The 24,245-nt window shown below is 43.2% G+C and overlaps 1 protein-coding gene across 2 annotated transcripts in view; it reads left to right on the top strand.

Annotated features, from left to right (window-relative positions):
• Nucleotides 1-24,245, top strand: part of ZFYVE26 (zinc finger FYVE-type containing 26) — a 67,294-nt gene continuing 43,049 nt past the window's right edge. For both annotated transcript variants that reach the window (XM_052646359.1, XM_052646358.1), the window contains exons 1-16: nucleotides 1-47; nucleotides 522-799; nucleotides 2,759-2,837; nucleotides 6,721-6,810; nucleotides 8,232-8,733; nucleotides 9,260-9,390; nucleotides 9,962-10,126; nucleotides 10,266-10,354; nucleotides 11,424-11,587; nucleotides 14,378-14,581; nucleotides 15,783-16,394; nucleotides 16,891-16,977; nucleotides 19,816-19,884; nucleotides 20,479-20,630; nucleotides 22,140-22,341; nucleotides 23,193-23,456. In XM_052646359.1, the coding sequence (XP_052502319.1) occupies nucleotides 606-799; nucleotides 2,759-2,837; nucleotides 6,721-6,810; nucleotides 8,232-8,733; nucleotides 9,260-9,390; nucleotides 9,962-10,126; nucleotides 10,266-10,354; nucleotides 11,424-11,587; nucleotides 14,378-14,581; nucleotides 15,783-16,394; nucleotides 16,891-16,977; nucleotides 19,816-19,884; nucleotides 20,479-20,630; nucleotides 22,140-22,341; nucleotides 23,193-23,456 (3,004 nt within the window). In that variant the 5' untranslated portion in view covers nucleotides 1-47; nucleotides 522-605. The remainder of the gene's footprint in view (nucleotides 48-521; nucleotides 800-2,758; nucleotides 2,838-6,720; nucleotides 6,811-8,231; nucleotides 8,734-9,259; nucleotides 9,391-9,961; nucleotides 10,127-10,265; nucleotides 10,355-11,423; nucleotides 11,588-14,377; nucleotides 14,582-15,782; nucleotides 16,395-16,890; nucleotides 16,978-19,815; nucleotides 19,885-20,478; nucleotides 20,631-22,139; nucleotides 22,342-23,192; nucleotides 23,457-24,245) is intronic.

The raw sequence follows: 24,245 nt of genomic DNA, 5'->3' as shown, positions 1-24,245 counted from the left end.
AAACATGGCTTCGCTGGAAGATGTACAGATTTGGGCACCGGGAGCGGGTGAGTGTAAGGCGCCCCGAGGAGGCAGGAGCGCTCTCCACGATCCCGATAGGAAGCGTCCCTGCGCCCCAATCCCCACCGCCTTCCAGTTCTGACACCGATTCCTCTCCTGATCGTCAGTGCTCTGCCTTAAAAGAGGGCTCAAACTAGGGAGGTTCCTGCTGAATTTCTCATCTTTAGGGAGGCGACCACCTGGGGATTTGGAGCCAGATTGGGCATAAAGTTCAGGAGGAAATAAGGAAGTGGAGTTTTGGGTCTGCGTTGCGGGCTAATATGACGATTAATATTAATCAAATATTGGATGCGCCTAGAGAGATGGGATCCACCCCTTGGGGAAAGGTGGAACTTCTCAAAAAGAGAGACAGTAACATGTCAGATTAGAAAAGTAAGTCCTGCCTTTCCTCGTACGGGAAGTGATTACTAATTTGTCTTATTCCTTCCTTTTCTTTTCTCTCGGATGTGTATTGTTTCTAGGAGATAGTCCACAAATGAGAAGAAAGCCGATGTGTTTTCTGTAATTCATCTGTTTCTATCTCCCTGCACTCTGTGCTGGGGAAAATGCACCATCCATTTGGAAAAGAGGAAGCTGCTTCCCAGAAGCAGCTTTTAGGATTTTTCTGTGAGTGCCTTCGGAGAGGAGAATGGGAACTGGCAAAGGCATGCGTACCTCAGCTACACGAGGCGCAAGGGGATATCCCAAAGAAGGTGGAAGATATACTTTGGGCGCTGGTCCTGTGTCCCAATCAGCTGAGGTAAGGGATCTCTTGCTTCCTGCCATGCAGTCCCAGGACGAGAGAGGAAATGTTCAATACTTGAGCTCTGGTCCACGTGCCTCACTCAATCACCTTTGAAGAATTAACAAAGGCAGATTGTATTTCACTTGTTCTGAAATTTTACTTCTATAATATTGTTACATGCCTGTTTATTACTTAATCAGTTTGGCTTTGAACTATCATCTGAAACTGCATTTAAGCCTGGAACGAGCATTTCATGTTTATTATCATTAATAATAAAGCATTTTCTTTGCGTCCGTAAGAGCAAATCCTGCTCCCTTCTTGCTTGTGATATTGAAGATACTGTTGTAGCTTTAACAAAGGACCAGAAGTGAGTTCACTTAAAACTTTTTATTTTGAAATAATTAATTATAGACTCACAAGAAATGCATAAATAATACAGAGTACCCTTTCCCCAACTTCCCCCAATTGTGACATCTTATATAACTATAGTGAATATCAAACCAAGAAATTGACACCAGTACTGTTAACTAGTGGGGGCTTCCCTCACGGTTTAGCGGTAAAGAATTCGCCTGCCAATGCAGGAGACTCAGGTTCAGCCCCAGGGTCAGGAAGATCCCTTGGAGAAGAAAATGGCAACCCACTCCAGTATTCTTTCCTGAGAAATCCCATGGACAGAGGAGCTGGCAGGCCATGGGGTCGCAAAGAGTTGGACACGACTAGGTGACTAAACCACCACCACTGATAGCTAGACTACTTCCTGATTTGGTTTTCACAGTTTTTTTAATCTGCATTCTCTTTTTTTTTTGGCCGTGCTGCACTGCATGCAGGGTCCTAGTGCCCCAACCAGAAATGGAACCCACACCCCATGCGTTAGAAGTGTGAGTCCCAACCACTGGACCACCAGGGTAGTCCCAATATGTATTCATTTTTATGTGTGCAGCTCTGTGCATCTTTATCCATTCTTAGATTCATGTAACTACCACTATAATCAGGCATCACAGCAAAAGAATTCCGGCACCGCGCGCCCCCCCCAACCCCATCCCTGGGACTACCCATTTGTGCATTGATTCCTTCTTTGTCCCCTAGCAACCAGTGTTCTCTGTGTGAATTTTGAAGTTCTTCCTGGCAGTGCTATTAACAGTTAGTGGTATAGGAGTTAAACTTCAGTCTTTTCCTTCATTTTTCCTTACTCTGGCAGTTATTTATAAGAAAATATTATATTAGCACATATAGAATGGAGATTTACATGATTCTTTTCTTCTTTTAAATTTGGATTCTAGTCAATTACTGTCTAAACTACTAACTTCAAAGAAAGGCTTATGAACTCATATAATTCTGTTTTTTATGCTTAGTTGCTTCTGTCATGTCTAACTCTTTGTGACCTTATGGACTGTAGCCTGCCAGGTTCCTCTGTCCATAGAATTCTCCAGGCAAGAATACTGGAATGGGTTGCCATTTCCTACTCCAGGGGATCTGCCAACGCAGGGACTGAACCCACCTCTCTAATGTATCCTGCATTAGTAGACAGGTTCTTTACCACTAGGGCCACCTGGGAAGCCCCAATCCTGTTTTTAGCATAGAGTTAAAAAAGAAATTTTTATGAACTTTCTGGTTTCTTTGATTACTTGATATCAGTTTCTATTTCAAGATTTCAAGTTTTGTTTCAGACAGTTTTGCTTTTATGGTTTTTGGTGGAATATTATTTTGTTTAAAAATAAGAAAGACTAGATAAGGAGATAGAGATAGAATTGAGACCTTTTCCTTTTTTATTTTTTAAGTGAATGCTGCTAGTTCTGTTCTGATTCTCCCTCTACTGATCTGTCACATACATTCAAAAATTTCTCATTAGGGCAATGTCTTGCCTGTTCAGGTGTAAAACAGACTGAGCAGTGAAATCTAAATTTTGGATCACAAAGAAGAAAAAATCAGTAGAAATTCTTTGCTTAGAATTTTTTTTCTTTTTATATTTTTCAGATGTGGACAGGATATCAGTCCTCAAAGATTAGCCTGGGTCTGGCTTCTTGTACTGGAAAAATGGTTGGCCCTGGAAAAGGTAAAGAGGTTTACATTTCAAATTTTCTCCTGAGGCCAGGATTGAAAAGAACTTGAAAGGAGTTGTGAAATTTCCCTTCTGTCTGCTGTTTCCTTTATTTTGAAGTTTGTTGTAATCCTTTTTCAGTACTGACAGTGAGGTTGGTTTGAATATTTATTGATGTCTTCTTACCTAAATTCATTTATTAATTTACTAACCTACATTGGCATTGAGTCACCAACATACCATTGGAGGTGATACCATTGTGTTAAAAACCACTGTGACTCTTGTGCTGGAAGAGAACTTTGGAGAACTCGGTGAAAGTGACAAGACTGTGAATAAAGTCTAATCCTCGTAATACTCAAGTAATGGAGAATGGCTGAATCAAAACTTGGTTGTTGATACAAAAATTGTATTTTAACTAGTCTAGTACAGTGAAATCTTACTGATTTAAATATCATTAATTAATAAGTTAATAACTCACGTGACTCGAACTAAAAGTTACCAAATTAAAAAAAATTAATAAATTAATAGTGAAAGAAAACATAATGAAGGGTTTAGGGTTTGTTTTTATTTTAAGAAAAATTACCATTCTTAGCTCTTTTAGAAATATGTGTTAATTATCAGAAATAAATATCTATTAAAGAAACTCTGTGCAGAGAAGGCAATGGCACCCCACTCCAGTACTCTTGCCTGGAAAATCCCGTGGGCAGAGGAGCCTGGTAGGCTGCAGTCCATGGAGTCGCTAAGAGTTGGACACAACTGAGCGACTTGACTTTCACTTTTCACTTTAATGCATTGGAGAAGGAAATGGCAACCCACTCCAGTGTTCTTGCCTGAAGAATCTCAGGGACAGGGGAGCCTGGTGGGCTGCCGTCTATGGGATCACACAGAGTCGGACACTACTGAAGCGACTTAGCAGCAGCAAAGAAACTCTCTGAGGCAATTTTGTGTTAAAGCTGACACTAAGGTTTAAGTGAGGAACCTCTGACTCAGAAAAGAGATGGTTGGCTCAAGGTCACACCATAAAGTTAGTTGGCAGAACTGGAGCTGGAACCAGTGTCTTCTGCCTCCAACTCCTCGGTCCTCTCCTTTTCCCACCTCAATGTTATCTTTAGCCTACATGGACTGGAAAGTAAGAAACTGTAAATTCTGTTTTCTAAATGTCTATAATTCAGCCTAATTTTCTTCTTCCCTTCTCTTGGTCATCAAAATGAATTTTGTCTTTAGTTCTGAATTTGCCTGACACCTTTTTTCACATAGATTTCAAAAAGTACCAGAAGTTACTAATCTAAATGCATTCATCATCCAAATTTTTGATAATGGACTAGCAAAGAGAAATGACAAAAAAAGGTCAGCAGGAGAGGGAAGAAAGTGAAGCAAAACTGAAAAATAATCAACCCCAGGGTGATTCAGAGTTGGCTATAGTTTCGGATCTAAAAGAGACATCTTCAACTGAAATATCCAAAGTATCTTCAAAGAGAAAAGGGGAAAGAAATGTCTTACTGTCACCAAGGACCTTTTCAGTACACACATGGAATTTATCAAACCAGATGAACTTTTGCCTCACAGAGCATATTTGCTTACTCTGTGCTAATTGGTGGTGGTTAAATTTCTGCACAGTTGCCCAACCAGATCTGAAGGTGAATTTCACTTCCCTGGCTCCTTTTCACAGACTTAAGAGTTGTTTTTCCCAGCATTGAAGATCCATCTGGTCCTTAAAGCCCCAGTGCCTCAGTTATTTAAGCAGTTTAGGGAATGTTTTAAACTTTATACAAGGACCTCAGAATTTTAAAACTTTATTCAAGGACCAAGACTTCAAATGCATTCCTGGAGTAGTTCTACAAAGCCAGTCTTTATCCTAGACCGGCCTTCATCTTCTACGGACTAGCTGGCAGCTCCTTCTCCTGTCTACCACCTGCTACTGAAAGCTCCTTTTTAATTATTTGTTGAAACAGTGATTCCATTTTCCCTTTCCTTCATCCATTTTTGCCTTCTGCCTTTTTGTTTTATCGTGTGAACAGCATAATGTTCACAGCCTGCTGCTTCTAAAAGAGGACAAATGGAAACAGCTTCCATGTCCACAGTCCAGAACTGATTGATCTGTTTGTAAAATACCATGGCACTATTAAAATTACATGGTAAATGAATTTTCAGTCTTGTGGAAGGATAGTTGTATTCTGCTATTTGAAGAAAAAGAAAAAGCTGTTTAGAAAACAGTGTTTGTTATGCATGCCTATATGCATATATAGAAAATGGTCTGAATACTCTTAGAATACACTTGTAATTATAGTTCTCCTTTAGTTGAAAGATTTGGGGTATGTGTGTATTGTGAATGTGTGTTTTCATTTGCCTGTTTGTATTCTCTGATTTTTCTACATTGAACATGGCCTTGATTTTATAAGAAGAAAATCTGTGCTTAGAAACACTGGGCAAATTCTTGCCTGTTTTACAAATGTTAAATGTTTATGACCCTGCAGAGGCATAAAGTAACCTCACCAGTAGAAAAATACAAGCTAGTCAGTCTTTAGGACTTTAAATGAAAGTCCTAAAATCTTAACCAGTTCTTTTATTAAGAGCCTGCTCTCTGGCATTATCTATTCCTTCCTCTTAGTCCTCAGTGGAATCACTAACTTTCAGCTTGCCAGATGAATTTTCTTTATCACCTTCCAATCACTAGCATTATGCATGGATTCAGGTGGCGTAGAGCATTAGGGGAGGGCATGGTAACAAGGATTTTGGACCAAAAACATACTAGATCTTATTAGCCTCTGATGTAATGAATGACACAAGAATAAAGTAAGCGTGCTCTTATGTTCTAAACTTCACTTAACAGACACACAATCCTGCAGGTGCTTCTTGCTTTGATTTAGGAGACTTTTCAATAAAACTCATCTTCTGGAAGATTTAACCAGCTGCAAGATTTACAGATGTCTCTAGTTTTAAAGAGTGCTTGTCAGGATTAGTCCCAGACTTTCATCGTATTTGAATTTGTGCCTAAAGAAAGGGGAACTATCATTTTAGTTTTAAGGACCAGGTGAAGGGAAGTTATTGTGAAATAAGCAGGTAGAGAGTAAGTCAGCTTTCTCTCCTTTATGCATTAGTCTCCGATGACATGTCTCTTTAACAAACATCTTCCTTTTCATGCTTGAAATGATTGGAAAATACTTCCTAATCATTTCATCTTTACTGACGATTGTGTCTTAAAACATCCCAAGGCCATAGGTTTGTTGATTTAGCAATTAAATGAGATTTTTTAAAAGCATGTGAAAATTTGGCACGTAGTAACTGGCACAAAATAAGTGTTTCATGAACATTAGATCTCTCCCCCTTTAATTTTCTAACTAAAAATGGAAATTAAAAATAGGGGGTTGGTCTAAAAAAGGATCACATGGGCCATTCCATCCCAACTTACTCATAACTGGGTATTTGGGACACCACAAGGAAGATTCTTGGAGAAGGTCCTCAAGTTAGAAAGGAAAAAAATCACATGAAATGAGCAAGCCTTGGCATTTGAGGCTGATCAGTGTGGGATTTCAGTGTTAGTATTTAAGGGGAGTATATGTTCAGTTTAACTGTTTTTGTTTATAAAGAAAAGTGTCTGAATGAAAACATACCTAGAAATATAATGGTCAAAAGCATTTTTTTTTTAGCATTTTATCAAAAAAGAAAGTACTTTATCTTAGAGAAAATAGAAATAAGCTGAACCAGAGAGAAGTACTTACTTATAATTGTCAGCTAAAATATAGTCTTTTTTTTTTGGCTGCTCCATGTGGTGTGGGGGATCTTAGATCCCTGGCCAGGGATTGGACCAAGGCCCACTACAGTGAAACCACTGGAAAGTCAGGGAATTCCCTTAAAACATATTCTTAATCTCTATGCTTCCTTCCTATGATTCTTCTAGAAGTTACTCCCAGCTGGCTTCCGGAGAAAACTTGAGTTTCTTTTATTGTCAGAAGACCTCCCAAGTGACATCTCAGAGGACATCCTCAAGGTGAGAGAGAGCCCCAGCTCTGTCTGCCCAGGGGTGCAGTCACTCAAGAAGCTCAGCTTTCACGGATCCAGCAGAAACAAGCCCTCAGAATGTTGGCTGTTCACTTTTCTCAGGCCAGACCAGGGGGAGGCCCCTTGAAGGAAATTTAGAGATAGGGAAATCTTATCTAATTGTAGACTTCCTAGAAATGTTTTGGCCAGAAGTACTAAGTATACTAAGTATAGCTCTGAGGACGGAAATGGCAACCCACTGCATTAGTCTTGACTGGAAAAATCCCATAGACAAGGGAAAAAAAAAAAAAAATCCTTTTTCTGTAACAGGTGCACTGAATATGTTATAGTTAATCCTCACAACCACTTTCTGGGAGCAGATTCAGAATCTTAACTAGATCTGTCCTTTAGTGCATGAGGGATGCTCTGAGGCTTAATGCTTATTTTCTTCATGACCTGGCCACCAGCTAATGAAGGACATATTTACAGTAGGATTTAAGGTAGGGACCTTCACTAGGACTCAAGGTCCTTTGTCTCAGAGGCAGGTAATGAAGTATCCCTGAGCACCACCCACAGGAAGGAAGAGTGGGAAATAACCTACCAAACAAATTATAGGCTCCAGAGATCTTGCCTTTTAAAGACTTACAGTCTAGTGGGGGAAGAAGGAAATATACACATAGCACAATTATGTACTAAACCATATGGTACTGAGCCCCGTAAGGAGGGAGAGTTGTGTGGGTTGGATGTACTGCGGAAGGTTTTATGGAAAGATTAAAAAATGGGTTGTATCTGCAATGTTATGTGGCAGCCTGGATAGGAGGGGAGTTTGGGGAAGATTGGATACATGTATATGTATGGCTGAGTCCCTTTGCTGTCCACCTGAAACTATCACAACATTGTTAATCTGCTATATTCCAATATAAAATAAAAAGTTAAGAAAAAAAAAATCAAAAAAAAAAAACAGGCTGTATCTGAAATCTTACTTGGGATTTAGATCAAGAGTTAAAAACTAGTCTCTAGTGTTCTTTTAAAAATTGAATTTAAGTGCTTATAAAAATTTGTTACCTGGTCTGTGAACTTGCAGTCCCTGATTTAGTGTGGCATTGTACATTTCAGGGGCAATGGGGATATGAGTGTGGATAGACTAGCTTGAGGATGGAGGCCTTGGACAAATCTCTCTTTGCCTCAACCCCCTAGTTTGAGGACACCTTCAAACTGAGGATAATAGTAGTGTCTTCTTCCTAAGGTGGTTTTAAGTATTAATTTTTCTGTCTAAAGAACCTGGCACATAGTAGCGACTACAGAAATGTTTGCTACTGCTACTATTGTATATATCCATGCATGTGTACACTGAAAAGAGGGAAACATCAAGGCTTGTAAGTGATAACATTCTGGACATACCACCCATCTCTCTCTTCATCCTCTGTTTAGGAGCTGTACGCGGTCTTAGCACAAGACAGAGTGGACCCTGTGCTTGATGGAAACCTGAGGCAGGAGAGCTGGCCTCCTCGGCTCAGCTCAGAAGCTGTCTCTGTGCTCTGGGATCTCTTGAGGGAGGCCCCCCAGGTCGCACAGGCCCTGCTGGAGCTCCTGCTTGGGGAGGTTGATGGTGCGGGCCTCCGAGGCTGGCCTCTGCAGAAAGCACTGGTGGACCTCATTCGAAAGGCACTGCGAACTTTGCGGGGCCCTACCGCTGCGCCCCCAGGGACAGTCGATGCCATCTATGGGGCCCTGCAGACACTGCGCTGCCCTGCAGAGCCGCTCGGGGCTGAACTGCGTCTCCTGTGTGAGGAGCTGCTGGAGGCCTGCAGGTCTGAGGGGAGTCCCCTACAGGAGGAGCGGCTGCTGGGCTGCCTGCTGCACAAGGCCGGGCGGGACCTGGTGTCCCTGTATGGCCACACCTACGCAGAGAAGGCCATGCCCTCGGGAAAAGGTGTGTCCCTGTCCAGCTCCTGTGTTGCCAATTCCACCCTGTCCAACCCCTCTGAATCCCTGCCTTCCATGTTGCTCTAGAAATCTAATGGGAGAAGCTAAGCAAAAATGGGCAAGGGTTCTGTAAAAATGGGCATCTGTGCTTTGTGAAAGCATGGATTTTGTAGTCAAGATGGAGTGATGGGGGAAAAAATGATACACTAGCAGGAAAGAGGTGGCGCTAGTGGGAAAGAATCCACCTGCCAATGCAGGAGCCACAAAAGTTGCAGGTTCAATCCCTGCATCAGGAAGATCCTCTGGAGAAGGAAATAACAACCCATTCCAGTATTCTTGCCTGGGAAATCCCATGGACAGAGGAGTCTGGTCAGGGGAGCCATGGGGTTGCAAAGAGTTAGATATAACTGATGAATTGAGCATACACACTGAGAGAAGAAAAGAGTCTTTAAGACAGAAGTGTAGAAAATCTGGTGTAACTTTTTGAAAGAGTGAACTCTCACATCAGTTGGGCTGTCTGTGTTAATTTTCAGTCCCACCGGATCCTCTCGATCCTGAGCGGGCAATGCTAGCCTTGTTCTCCGATCCTGACCCAGCCCACGCCTGGAAATTGGCCTATTTCTATTGCCTGAGCAACAACAAGCACTTCCTCGAGCAGATCCTGGTAAGTCAAACTCAGTGATTCTCCATCACACAAGTTCCCAGGGATCCTTTCCAGGTTTTTTTTTCATTCTTCCTTTCTTGCCCATTCATCTGTCCAATGCAAAGCAGTTTAATTAGTGGTAAGTCATCTAGTTTGTGTCCATCTCACAGTTCCAGAAGGCTCTGAGAACCAGTATCATTCATATTTAGAACTGCCAGCATTTCATTTCATATCTGTCCTTGGGCAGCTATGTGTAAGCTTTCTGGAGGGTGTGAGGAAGAAGAGACAGTGGCAGCAACATGTCGCCTAATTGACAGGGAAATCTAATTACTCTACCCTTCTTCTAGATTGTAGCTGAGCTCAAGTTTAATTCAACAATTATTTATTAACTTAGTCTGCTACATCCTATGCTAGGATCTGGAGATACAACAGAAGTCAGTCCCTGCCTTCAGGAAGCTTACAGTCTAGTATTTCTGTAAACATTTTCTAAACAACTGGCACTTCTGGCATTGTTGGAAACCTCCCTTCTAAACGGAAAATCTTCTCACCCTGATGTGCAGCAAGTCCTCTAGCCCTCTCCTTTGGCTTCTAGGTGACAGCACTCACCCTACTGAAGGAGGAAGACTTCCCAAGTCTTGGCTGCCTGCTCAATAGAGAATTCAGGCCTCTCAGCAGACTGCTTGTGCTCCTGGGCTGGACACACTGCCAGAGCCTAGCGTCAGCCAAGAGCCTGCTCCAGACACTCCACAGGACCCAGGTAACTCACGCTGCAGCCCAAGCTCCTCCAGAAATGTGTGTGATGAGGCTTTGGGCTGGGGCAGGGTCCTGAAGTAGGTCACAGCCTCTGACCCCAGGTGCCTGAGTCAGCATCTCTTTCTTCCCCTGTATCAATGCAGGACCACGGCTGTGATAAGCTCCTGAGGGATGCCTGCGATGGGCTGTGGGCTCACCTGGAGGTCCTGGAGTGGTGTGTACAGCACAGCAGGTACGGTTCTGTACCGCCAGCCCCCTTCCCACACTGGGCACACTTGACCCCACAATCTACGCATGTGGCCTTTTTAACATATCTTCCCCATAAATGTCTTGAGTTGACAGTATAAACCCACAACAAGTAGTTTTTCCAACTGTTAAACCAGGAAAGAAACATAAGTAGTGATGATCTTCACTACAGCCACAAGGTCATAACTAGAGGATAATTTAAGGATGACAATGATAACAAAAACAAAAGCTTGTGTTTCCTGAGCACTTTCTGTATACCAGGGATTGCTTTAAGCCCTTTACATAATGAGTTTGACCCTAATCCTGTGAGATAGACACCAAAGTTATCCTCATTTTAAAGGTGGGACCCCTGAAGCTCAGAAGTGTTAAGTAAGTGTTAAGCCTAGAATCACACAGCTTTTGGGTGTGGTCCGCATCCTTAGCTACATGTTATCTTAAGTCACATTTTTATTCAACAACTGCCTGCTGAAATGTGTGTGAGGTCCTGTGTTTTCCTGAAAACTTAGCCTTGCTGCTAAGTCGCTTCAGTCGTGGCCGACTCTGCGACCCCATAGATGGCAGCCCACCAGGCTCCCCCATCCCTGGGATTCTCCAGGCAAGAACACTGGAGTGGGTTGCCATTTCCTTCTCCAATGCATGTAGTCCTCCCTAAATCTGAGTTCCTGTTTTGTTCTTCACCCACCTTACCAGCAGAGGTGGAAGTAGCGAGGGTCCCTGACTCAAAGAGAAGCAGAGAAGCTCCTGTTGGATCTCAGCTACGAAGGTTGCAGAAATTAGGAAGCGTAGACTGCGAGCCCTTTTTAGAGTTTGCTGACCACAAAGGCCCTTCCTAGATCCTTTCTAGACAAGTAAAAAGCTGGTTTGATAGATGTCCTTCCCTGAGGGTAAACAAATGCTATCCTCTGTCATGGTCCATCTGAAATTTAGTGTTTGGGGAAGTGAAACCTGTGGTGTTACAAGCCAGAGAGAAAGAATAAAAGGAAACGGAGACTGGTCTTTTCTCAAGCAATTATTTAAACTGTCTCCCCTTCCATCCTCCCAATTTTTGCTTTCAGCACCCCCATACCAAAGAGAGATCTCTTGTGTCATTTACATGGTGGAGACAGCCACTCAGTGCTCTACTCTCTCCATCACCTTACAAACCTTCCAGCCCTCAGGGAGGAAGATGTTCTCAAGCTCCTACAGAAGGTGCCAGCCAAGGACCCCCAGCAAGAGCACGGTGAGTTGGTGAAGGAGTGACCTAGGCAGGGTTCCCCCCAGGACAGTATTACACATGTTTCTTTTAGCACAAGATTTATTTAGCATGATTGCTGGGATCTGTCAAGATGGGTGGTCCAGCAGGTACCTTCTAAATTAGTGCTATCTGCCCAATCAGATTATGGGACACCCTCCCCTTTCTAGGTGAGGCCAAGGGAATCCTATGAGAGCAGTCCCATAGGGATCCAGCTCAGGAACCACAAGCATACCCTCATTCCATGGAATTAGGAACTGCCCTCTGAATTCACAGCATTGTCACTGGCAGTATTTATGCCAGTTCCTGGTGAGTCTCCAAGGTCCATTAGCTGTCTCATAGCACATTTTGTGCCTGCCTTCCCTCCTGTATCTTCTTCATAGTCTATTGAACAGGTAGGATTTTTCTCTTAGAAGATTCTTTTTCAAACTTTTTTAGAGTTTTTCTTTTCAAAGAAACACTTGCCTTAAACAGTAACAAAGCCTTACTTTAACCTTAGATCTTTGCTATAAATTCAGAGCCCTCATAGCAAGCTCTTTCTTTCTGCCCTCAAAAATTCTAAGATACTCTGGTCTCAATCTACTACACAGGCCAGGGACTTAACCTTTGAGAGAAACAAACATTTTCATATGGCAGTAGATGTCTTTCAGCCTAGATATTGCTTTGCTTTACTTTTGTAAATTAATTTTTATTGGTGCATAATAACTTTACAAGGTTATGTTAGTTTCTGCTTTACAGCAGAGTCAGCTATATGTATACATATATCCCCTCTTTTTGGGATTTCCTTCCCATCTAGGTGACCACAGAGCATTGAGTAGAGTTCACCGTGCTCTACAGTAGGTTCTCATTGTTGCTGTTTGTCACTCAGTCGTGTCTGCCTCTGTGACCCCATGGACTATAGCCCACCAGGCTCCTCTGTCATGGGATTTCCCCAGGCAAGAATACTGGAATGGGTTGCCATTTCCTTCTCTAGGAGGTTCTCACCAGTTACCTATTTTTATACATAATATCGGTAGTGTATGTACATCAATCCCAATCTCCCAATTCATCCCACCCCACCATTTACTTTTTTAAAGGACCTACCACTAACTCTACAGCTAGTGTTAACTACATTCCCCTTTTATTTTTTTTTTAAGAAATGTAGACAACTTTAGCAGATTTCCTAAAAGAACTGGAACTCTATTTTCCACATTCAGGTACAGAAATCTTCCAAAGAAGCATTTGAATTCTGTCACAGGACACACTCAGATCTTGAACTTGGAAGAGGCAAGAGAGGAGTGATAATAGGGCTGGACTAGGATGAGGCAGGGCTTCCCTGGTAGCTCAGCTGGTAAAGAATCTGCCTGCAATGCAGGAGACACCGGTTCAATTCCTGGGTCGAGAAGATCCCCTGGAGAAGGGATAGGATACCCACTCCAGTATTCTTGGGCTTCCCTGGTGGCTCAGAGGGTAAAGAATCCGCCTACAATGAGGGAGATATGGGTTCGATCCCTTGGTTGGGAAGACCCCCTGAAGTAGGCATGGCAACCTACTCCAGTATTCTTGCCTGGAAAATCCCCATGGACAGAGAAGCCTGGCAGGCTACAGTCCGTGGGGTTGCAAAGAGCTGGACACAACTGAGCGTGTCACACAGTACAGGCTGAGGCAAGAGTGGCTTCTGGCACAACAGTGTTGGAGCCACTCCCTCTCTGGGCGCTTGCAAGTCCTGGCTCTGGGCAGTAATGCCATGAAAAGGTCAAGGCCATAGAACAATATTGATCTTGTTCTGTTTATTATCCTGACCTTGGCAAGGCCAAGCTTCTGAAAAGTGATCACTAGGAAACCTGTTCCAACATTGTAGTAGCAAAGCATCCCTAACTACTCCAGTGTCCCTTGAGGAATATGCCTAGACAGAGGGTTCATATGGTAGAACTATATGCAGCCAGCAGAGATTTAGTTTATAAAGAAACATAGTCCAGTGCTTATGCTCTAAGGGATTTGTAAGAAGTAGAAAAGGTAAATTGTATACAAAATGTTGTCACATTCAACTTAAACACATACACTTGTACACAAAAGTATGAAAGGGGTTAAACCAGAATGTACCTAACAGTGGTTGTGTTTAGCTGGTAGGATTGTGGCTGATATTTTTTTTCTTCTTTTTGCTTTATTTCTTTAAACAGGTTGTACTTATATGGAAATAATTTGGGCTAGATTAAGATGTTTAGAGAGTCTGTAAAGATTATGGGACCCTGCTTCCTAAGTTCAAAATAACTTTTTAATTTAAAAAATATAAATTATTAAGTGTAAAGGAATCTCCACAGAGTTTGTATTTTTTTTCCCATGATGTCTGCTTTGGGGCTTTCCTAAAAGTATCAATTTTTTAAAAAATTTTGTGTTACCTTTGCTCTCTTGTTTCTTGATCTAAACACATTTTCAGCCTCCTCTTGGATAATGCAGCATTCTAAAAGTAGAGTAAACTTTTACAAGTTTTAATTATTTAAAAAAGGAAAAACAAGTATTTTAAGAAATGCGAGGGGGAAACTTGTTAAATAGCCAGAAGACCTGGTTGAACAGACATGTAGAGGGGAGGTTGGTGGGGAAAAGGAAACAGGGGGACTAGACATTGTTGTTGAGTAGGAAACAAGACCCAGAGAGATACCCATCACACTGCCCAAAAAGAAAGAGGGTAAGAACACTTAGGGGTCTAGTAGCTTGATATCTCTGTGCTTCAGCCCCGAGTGTGGCCCTGGCCTAAAAAGAGCAACCCTGAAGTTCTGCCTGTCTCTCTCTGCAATTCAGATTCAGCTGACGCCCTCGTCCCCGCACACCTGAGCCAGAGTCAGAGCCTGACTCTCTACCGGAGCTTCTGTGCCATGAAGTACGCCATCTATGCCCTGTGCGTCAACTCACACCAGCACTCACAGTGCCGGCAGTGCAAAGGCGGCCCCTCTGACGACCTGGCCTCGGTTGCAGAGCCCGTGAACGATCCTCTCTCCTCCCCAGGTACAGCACCGCCCTCACCACTTCCCCGGCAGAAGCTGGCCACAACATGCCCCAGGAGGCTCTTTGCGTGGGAATACTTTTCCACCAGGATTGGAAGATGGCCTTTTATTATGCCCACGATTAATTTCTTCCTTGTATCAGCCTCTGTGAATCAAAGGGACATGGAGAAAGCAAGTGATTTGTATAACTTCTCAGAGTCTGATCTAGTACCATGTTTTCCAAATGCTTTTTTTTTTTTAACTCAATCCACAGTATTTTACATCACTTCAGTTTGTACCTAGGTATATAATCTGTGCTTTTATGTGTATGTATATATTTAACATATAAACTGAAATAGGGCTGCCGTGGTGGCTCAGTGGTAAAGAACCTGCCTGCCACTACAGGAGATGCAGGTTCGATCTCTTGAGTAGGGAAGCTCCCCTGGAGAAGGAAATTGCAACCCACTCCAGTATTCTTGCCTGAGAAATCCCACGGACAGGAGCCTGGTAGGCTACAGTCCTTGGAGATCACAAAAGAGACACAACTTAGCAACTAAACAACCACAAAATTGAAATAATTTTCAAGAAACATTGCTCACCCTTCCATACAGAGCACACACCAGATTATTTTTCTGTTTTATTTCAATTTTTCAAATGCAGCGAAGTCAGTGTCTTGGGTCACAGCCTACAGTTTGAAAGAACCTTCTGTCCTATTCTCTCCCATTTTTCTTAATAACTTGCAACTCCTTACCTTCAAATATCTCTCCCTTGCAGCTTTGGAATAGACCTTCACCTCTAAGCATGGTCATTTTTGACCAGTGAGTATGTCTTAAGCGATCTGGGTAGCCTGTGGTCACCTGTAGTGTAACAGTGAATGAAAATGGGAAATGAGAGATAAGGAGTCTCCAGGCTGTCTTCATTGTAGGAACTGAAATATGGAGTGCTTCTCCGAGATGAGGAATAATGTAATTTCAAAAAGCAGAAACAAAATTGTGAGTGCTCAGTCAGCTGCGCTTTTAGTTAAGGGAACAAAATCTTTCTGCAAATCGTGAAGACATGGCTCAGCGGTCTCTCATTCTTCTGACTGTAACCACAATTCCCTGAGTCATTACAAAGAAATGAGTTAAAGTTGGGAGAGTGTTTGAGTCTGGCAAGTACTCTTTCTAATGTTTGCATTCTCTCTCTTTCCTTCTCCGGCCTCTTCTCTTATCCATGCTATTCAGGTGCTTCAGATCTCTTCTCAACGTACCTGGCCAGGTGTCAACAGTATCTGTGCAGTATTCCTGACTCTCTGTGCCTGGAACTTCTAGAAAACATCTTCTCATTGCTCCTCATCACCTCTGCCGATCTTCACCCAGAGCCTCACCTGCCCGAGGACTACGCTGAGGACGATGATGTTGAGGGGAAGGGCCCGCTGGGTTTGAGGTCCCCGTCAGAGAGCCCTCAGCACGTAGCACAGCCTGAGAGGAAGTCAGAACAGGGTGCCCTGGGTACCGCCAGGAGCCTGGCCTACACAGTTCCAAGCTGTCCAAAGCCAGAGCCAAAAGACAGTTCCCCGGAGCCTCACGGGCACAGCTTTTTGGACCTAAAGCACTTTACGAGCGGTATCAGTGGGTTCCTGGCTGATGAATTTGCGATAGGGGCCTTCCTCAGGCTGCTCCAGGAGCAGCTGGATGAGCTGAGCAGCCACGGTCCCCCTGAGCAGCCAAAGCTGCCAGAAGGCCAGAGCGGCACGGGCAGCAGAGACGGACTGCAGGGTCGCCTGCACCAGTTCTCCAAGGTTCTCTCGGAGGCCCAGTGGAGGTACAAGGTGGTGACCAGCATCCAGGGCTCAGGTGAGAGGAGATAACAGAAGGGGAGGTGGAAGAAACATCTCGGGAATACGGGAGAGAACTAGGAGTGCATAGAGCCAACTAGCTCCAGACACATCACCAGAACCACCCCTGTCAGAACTCGGGGACTGCTCCACGGCTCACAGTCCGGTTCAGATCTTCCCTGTTATTACCCCAGGAGGTGCACCAACTCAAAACTGGTAACCCTCGAAGGGAGGAGGGGCAGTAGGGGAGTAAGAGGTACAAACGGTTAGGTATAAAATAAGCTACAAGGATATATCGTACAACACAGGGTATAGGTCCAACATTTTATAACTATAAATGGAGCATAACTTTTAAAAATTGTGAATCACTATATTGTGCAACTGTAACATACAATATTACATTATATATTATATATAACCTGTAACTTATATAATACTGTATAGCAGCAGTGATACATCAGTTAGAAAAAAGATTGATCACCCTCCCATATGACCCACTGGGTTTGCTGTTCCAGAGGAACAACCCTCCCGAAGATACCGACCCATCACCACACAGCACCCCAGTCTCCGCCGGGGTCGTCGGACAAGAAAGAGCCGGGCAGGTAATCCAAAGAGCTCTCCCCCTGCCTCCATCCCATGCACCAGGCAGATGGTGTATTGCTGCTTGTCTAGTATTAAAGATAAAACAGTCAAGCAATTCTTTAAGTATCTTTTTTCAAATTGTTATTTATTTATTTGTCTGTGCTAGGTCTTAGTGGTGGCATGTGGGATCTAGGTCCCTGACCAGGGATCCAACCTGGGCCCCCTGCGCTGGGAATGTAGAGTCTTTAACCACTGGACTACCCAAAGATAAAGTATCTTAGAGCAATTCCAGATAAAGTGCAAACAAAAGTGGTCTAAGATTATCCTAATCCCACTCCCTGCAAGCATATATATCATTTTATATATATGTGCCCCAGATTGCTGCAGTTGTGTCCACCTTTGTGATCCTATGGACCATAGCCCTCCAGGCTTCTCTGTTGACGGGATTCTCCAGACAAGAATACTCAACTGGGTTGCTGTGCCCTCCTCCAGGGGATCTTCCGAACCCAGGGATCAAACTTGAGTCTCTTGCATCTCCTGCATTGGCAGGCAGGTTCCTTACCACTAGTGCCACCTGGGAAGATATATAGATTCATTGTTACTATATATCAAGAGCTGCAACTTTCTTTTTTCACTTACATCCTCTTGCATATGTAAATGTATCATACTCCATATTGAGAAGTCACTTCACTTATTTTAAAGACTGCTTAGGAGTCCATTGTCCTACATACCCTTTTGTGGGCATTTAAGTTGTTTCTAGTTTTTTGCTCCTATAAACAATGCTACAGTAAACAACCCTGTATGTATGTGTGTGCATACTTGTATGAATATATCTATAATATAGACAGCAGTTTAACAGAAAGTCAAAGTATATGTGGGTACAAAATACAGATGTAACAAATCACCCCCCAAAAAGGCAGGCCAATTTACATTCCCACCATCTGTATATAAAAGCCTGTTTAAATATACACTCATCAAAAGTGAGCAGTATCAAAAAAAAAGTAGTATTAATCTTCGCCAATATGATTAGTATAGTAATAGTGTATCATCAGTTTAATACTAATTTTTAGTTTGAGATTGTGTCTTTTCATATATTTATTAGCTGTGTATAATTTTCAGTCTCAGGTCCATATTTTCTATTGGGTTTGTCTTTCTTGTTGAATTGTAAGAAGCTCTTTATACCTGAAGGAAAATATTTTGTCATTATGTGCTACAAGCTTTGCTGCATTTTGTCTATTGAGCATTATACAGAAGCATTAAATTTTGGATAGTCATATTCCATTATGATTTTTGTTCATTTTTAAATAATTAACAGGTAATTCTTAAATAGTTCACTGTGCCCTAAAAAATACTGGGTATTTTGAGAGAGGTGAAAGAGGCATAAACCAGGACTTTGCCTTTGAAGAATTTATAATTTACCTGCATAGACAATACCCATGAAAAACTTAAACTGCCCAGTGGCATGGCCTGGAAACAGAAGAGATCTCATGGAAGGGAAGGTCAGCATAGCCTGAAAAGGCAGAGAAACAGGTTTTAGAAAAGAGTTGACTATTGAACCAAACATGGACAAATGAGTTGGCTTTAGATAAGTGGCAATGAGAGATGCAAGCATCCTGGCCAGGCTGGAAGATACGGAGAGAGAAACATAGAAAACTTACAGGCTGAGCCCCTTAAGTGACTCAGTTAATTGGAGTCAAAAGGCATAGTTTGCATTCACCTGGCTGATCCAACCCCAGATGCATAGTTCATTTTCTCTTTCCTACAGCTGTCTGTCCCTTCCCCACAGTAAGCCAAGGAGGCTGCCTTACGTGGCCTGACATTATCCTCGAATTACATATTGATCACAGCAAGGAATAGCAAGCTTCCCTTGAAAGCCCCAGCACTTCAGGAAAGGAAGTGTTGAGAAGAAGATGCTTTTTCTCCAGGGCTTTCAATATCGTAGTCTTCAGCCTGCCTGGCCTTATACTTTGGTTCCCTACTCTTTCAAGCACTAGGACCACCTTTCCTATGTCCGAAAACTTTTGTGACCCTCTTTGGCACCCTACTGCTTCCTGGCTATAATAGTTGTGCTTTTATTTATTTATTTATTTATTTTACTATTTTTGACTCTTTTTGTTTTTTTGACTGTGTTTATTTTTTTAAGACTGTTGACAGTGCTTAGTGGGCAGATGAGGGTCGGTGACCCCTAGAAGTAATTTGAAAGCTCCTGGGGCTCTGAGACCCAGAGCTTGTTAACCACTGGTATAAGCTTCTACCCAAATGAGCACTGGGGTCATATTAAGCCCGCCCTGGGGCCATCAGTGTGCCCAGGAAGGGGTCCAGCCAGGGCTTTCTCTCTCACCTCTTGGGCCCATCCCTGCAGCTGCTGCTCTAGCATCTTCAGCCAGACTCTGAGTCGCTTCTCTCACCCCAGTTCCTGACCCTGCTCCTCTGCCAGGGCCAGCACCCCTCCCTGGAGCTTGTTGCTAGGTGTATCTTTGTGCTGGAGGGGAGGCGGACCATCAGCTGAGGAAGCCTGGAGCCTTCTAGAATGAGACTAGGAAGATGGATCCCCGTTTCTCAGGGCACTCAGAAGGAGCAGCTGGACTGAGATAGGAGGAAATTCTGCTCCCTGCAAGGGGAGCAATACAGCTCAGCTAAAAGGAATAAAGACTCACCCCTGGGGGGAAAAAATTATATATATATATATATATAGGTCCATAGGAACTTGGTGTTTTGCTGTAGAAGAAGCCACTGGGGTAGTAACTACTCATTATCTTTTCACTCTACCTAGATCTCAGCTTTCAAGCCAACCCCCCACTTTCTGCACTGTAAGGTATTGATGGTTGATTTTCTCTGTTTCTTCCTAATACCTCTAGATGACCGGGACAAAGGTTCCAAATCATCCCTGGAAAATACGAGTAGTGAACTGAGCACAAGTACTTCAGGTATCAGTGTCCCTACCAGTTGCCAACTTCCCGTAACTTTGCCCTGATAGAGTTGTCATACCCCCCGGTGTGAAACCTTGGACTGAGCAGTTCTTGCTTGTGTTCAGCAGTGAAGGGGCTATTTCTCTATCAGCTGAGTTACCCATCAGTAGAGAGAAACAGAAGTAAACACCCAAGGAAAGTAGTTGGTACACAAGTCTTATATTTAAAGATGATAGCATATTAACAGATACACACTACCATATGTAAAATAGACAAGGATTTGCTGGGTAGGTAGCACAGGGAACTATACTTATTATCTTATAATAACCAGTAATGGAAAAGAATTTTTAAAAAGAGTATATATAACCAAACCACTTTCTGTGCGCCTGAAAGTAATGCAATATTAACTATACTTCAACTATACTTCAAATTTAAGAAGAAGAGAAGAAGATGATAGCATAGGTGTGCCCTTCATTTGAGGAAAAATCAAAATCTATTTACAGCCCTTTTAGAGGACTTTGAGAAGGATAGGAGTTTGGCAGCAGTTGACAGAATAGTTTGTCCTCAATTTCTGTCCCTTCTATGGCCGCCCATGTTCCTGTGTCCCAACAGAGGGAAGTCTGAGTGCTTCGTCTGGGAAGAATGAGCTGGAGGGCCGACTGCAGCCCCAACCTCACAGTTCACTCATCCCCATGATGTTCTCCCCACCTGAGTCACTGCTGGCATCCTGCATCCTCCGGGGGAACTTTGCAGAAGCCCACCAGGTAAGGCGGGGTCTTGTGCAACAGGTGTTAGGAGCCTCAGCCTTACCTCGTCACAGGAAGGAGCGCTAGGGCAGCCTTTTACCGTCCGGGACCCGCGGGGCCACAGGTAGAGGCGGATGTGTGTGCAGCCAGAGCCCTTGGGTGCACCGAGGGCGCAATTCCAGCAGGAGAAGCAGGAGGGAGTTTGCATGTATGGAACCCCATCTTGAGCACTGTGGATTTCAAGATCCAGCCAGGGGGAGATTTAAGCTGTTGAATCATTTGTTTTCTTAAATGGTGTTTTAGCAAGATAAAATATCGGGCAGCAATCAAAACATTGAAAGATTGTTATATCTTTCCTTGTAGTCCTTCTCTGAACATATATGTGGTTTTATATAGTTAGAAATCACTGTGCAGACCATTTTTAACAAGAAATAGAATGCCAGTTCTTTCTGACACCCAAATCAAGAAGTCAGTTATGAGGTCCCCGATGCTTTACCACTAAAGTGCTCACTTCCTTTTCTGAGAATTTGAGTTTTTCTTTTCTTTTTTTCTTTTTTAATAGAAGTTTTTCAACCTGGTTACAAAGCAAGTTGTGCATATAAGAAAATGCCAAAACGTATTAACCAGAAAATAAAACTAGTTTTAATCTTATTATCCAGAGCAACCAATACTAAAGATAAAAGTATATTTTTTGCCAATGTCTTTTTGAAATATATGTGACCTCTATATAGAGCCAAGATCACTTTAAATCTAAAATTTTAGTGCCTTTTTTACAAGTATTTGCTCTGTATCTGATCATGTAGCTGTGTTTGACCATTATTTTCAATCCTGTAATCATTGTAATTAACTAGTGTAAAGATTATCACCTTTACACATTAAGACTTTGGAATTTTTTCCTTGAAGTTTCTCTTAAAAATGACTGAGTCAAAGAATATAAACATTTTTAAAGCTCCATAGATTGCCAAATTGCTTTTCAAAAAAGATTGTGACAGTTCATTCTACCACCACCCCCTGAGAGTTTATTTTTACACTTTGTCCTTATGATAGATGCACAGTAGGATGACTTTTAAATTCTCTGAATTTCAAATTTAAAAATCGGAAATTACTCCCTCTGAGCTACTCTCTCTGAGCTTTGATATCCTCACCTGAAAACTGGAGTTCAATGTAATACCTGCTTGTGCTGCCTCCTGGAATGTTAAGAGGATTGTGTGCAGGCTGTGAGAAATACAGGAATCCTACTTGGAAGGGGAGGCATTTTTCCATCAGTGTATTAGTCACGTGCATTTTCTCTTTGAAATTGTCCACATCATTTGCCTATATTCTGCTGGGCTCTGGTGACTCTCTTGCTGACTTTTATGAGTTATTTCTACGTTTGATTTACTCTCTGCATATCCAGCACTCTTCCAGCCCCGCAAAGCAGCTGTCTCAGGGCCAGCGGCTGATGACTGGCAAGATTTCAGATCTGTAGACTCTCCCCACTCCAGCAGGCCCACCGAAAGCCACACTCCTTTCTCTCTCCTGTGACAGGTGGTGTTCACCTTCAACCTGAAGTCTTCACACAGTTCTGGGGAGCTGATGTTCATGGAGCGCTACCAGGAGGTGATCCAGGAGCTGGCCCGAGTAGAACATAAAATTGAAAACCAGAACTCAGACGGGGGCAGCAGCACCATCCGAAGAACAGGAAGTGGCCGCTCCACCCTGCAGGCCATCGGCAGCGCTGCGGCCGCAGGTCTGGCTTCCCTCTTGTTGGGTGCTGAGGGAGTTGGGGGGAGGAGGGTGTGGGCGAGAAATTGCCCAAACCAGAGGCTCAGTGTGAAGATGACAGAAGCCCAGGGCAGGACGCTTGCCTTGAAGAACAGCAGTCCTGACACCCCCCAAGTCATTTTCTAGCTATGGCCAACTTTGCTGACCACAAGGGTCACTTACCTGCCACTCAAACTGTTCCATTAAGCCTCTCCTACGTGACTTATACTGAGGATTGTGAGTGCAGTTTCCACCATGGGTTTTGATGGCCATTATCTTGAGCTTTGGGGAATTGATTACTGTATCTTCTTCCCATGTAGTTATTCAGGGATTATTTTACGTTCCTAAAAAGTGAAGAAGTTTTGTCCAAAATCTATAGCCTGGGATTCTCAGATCTCCAGGCCCAACCTTGGCTATAGTGCAGAAAGAGCTCATCCTTTCATTGTTTCTTGAAAGTGGAATCTTGTCCCATGTTTTTACATCTTTTGCCGATCTAGGGTGTATATATCAAGTTACCATCACACACTGCCCCTTCTATATGCTCCCAGAAATTTTCTTTACAGATTCAAAAGAATATATGCATATGCTTTTTGTTTTTAATAAGAATGGGCTTTTATAACAAGTACTATTTTCTGCTTTGGTTTTTTAGCAATATATTTTAGAGATCTTTTCAGATGAGAACACACAGACCTACCACATTCTTTCTCAGCCTACTTTGAGGCCCAATCTGGAAGAAACCCTTACTCCTCCTGACCTTATAACTACTTCTCAAAATAAAAGTGGTAGTGAGCATCATTTTAACCTCTTGCCTTTTACCCCCAACCGCTGGGTGTCCAGGGATGGTATTTTATTCCATCTCTGATGTGACTGACAAGCTGCTCAGCACCTCTGGAGACCCCATCCCCACGCTCCAGGAGGACTTTTGGATAAGCAGTAGCCCAATGGAGCTCACTGCTCCCCTGAAAGAGGTTCTGGAAGACCTCAGCCCGCCCGCCATGGCTGCATTTGACCTGGCTTGTTCCCAGTGCCAGCTCTGGAAAACCGGCAAGCAGCTCTTAGAAACAGCTGAACGGCGCCTTAACAGCAGCCTTGAGAGTCAGGGTGAGTATGCTTCTTTCACATGACCCCTTTGTTCTGAGATGCTTGATAATTGTACAGGAAGAAAGTTACTGGGGAAGGAGAGACAAGGAGAAAGGATTGTTTCTTTATTTCTTCATGTCCATTCTGGTGACTAGTCTATTGAGAGTCTTGCCTTCTTTTCTTTTTAATTTATTTTATTTTTGGCTGTGCTGGGTCTTCACTGTTTCTCTAGTTGCAGAGAGCCAGGCTACTCTCTAGGTGCAGTGCTTGGCCTTCTCGTTACAGTGGCTTCTCTTATTGCAGAGCGTAGGCTGTAGCACGTGAGGGATTCAGTAGTTGTAGCTCCCTGGCTCTAGAGCACAGACTCAATAGTTGTGACATGAGGGCTTATTTGCTCTGAAACTCCAGTACTTTGGCCACCTCATGCAAAGAGTTGACTCATTGAAAAAGACTGTGATGCTGGGAGGGATTGGGGGCAGAAGGAGAAGGGGACGACAGAGGATGAGATGGCTGGATGGCATCACTGACTTGATGGATGTGAGTCTGAGTGAACTCCAGGAGTTGGTGATGGACAGGGAGGCCTGGCGTGCAGTGATTCATGGGGTCGCAAAGAGTCGGACACGACTGAGTGACTGAACTGAACTGAACTGATGTGGGATCTTCCCAGATCAGGAATCAAACCCGTGTCTCATGCATTGGCAGGTGGATTCTTTACCACTGAGCCACCAGGAAAGCCCAAGAATCTCACCTTCTTAACAGACATAATAGTCTACAGTCATTTGGGGAAATTTTCTTCTGGTTTATAGATAA

This window comes from Budorcas taxicolor, chromosome 10, assembly GCF_023091745.1.
Source record: "Budorcas taxicolor isolate Tak-1 chromosome 10, Takin1.1, whole genome shotgun sequence".
Classification (NCBI taxonomy): Eukaryota; Metazoa; Chordata; class Mammalia; order Artiodactyla; family Bovidae; genus Budorcas; species Budorcas taxicolor.
Note: the sequence above shows the minus strand (reverse complement) of the source record. Positions and strands in the feature narration are given on the sequence as shown.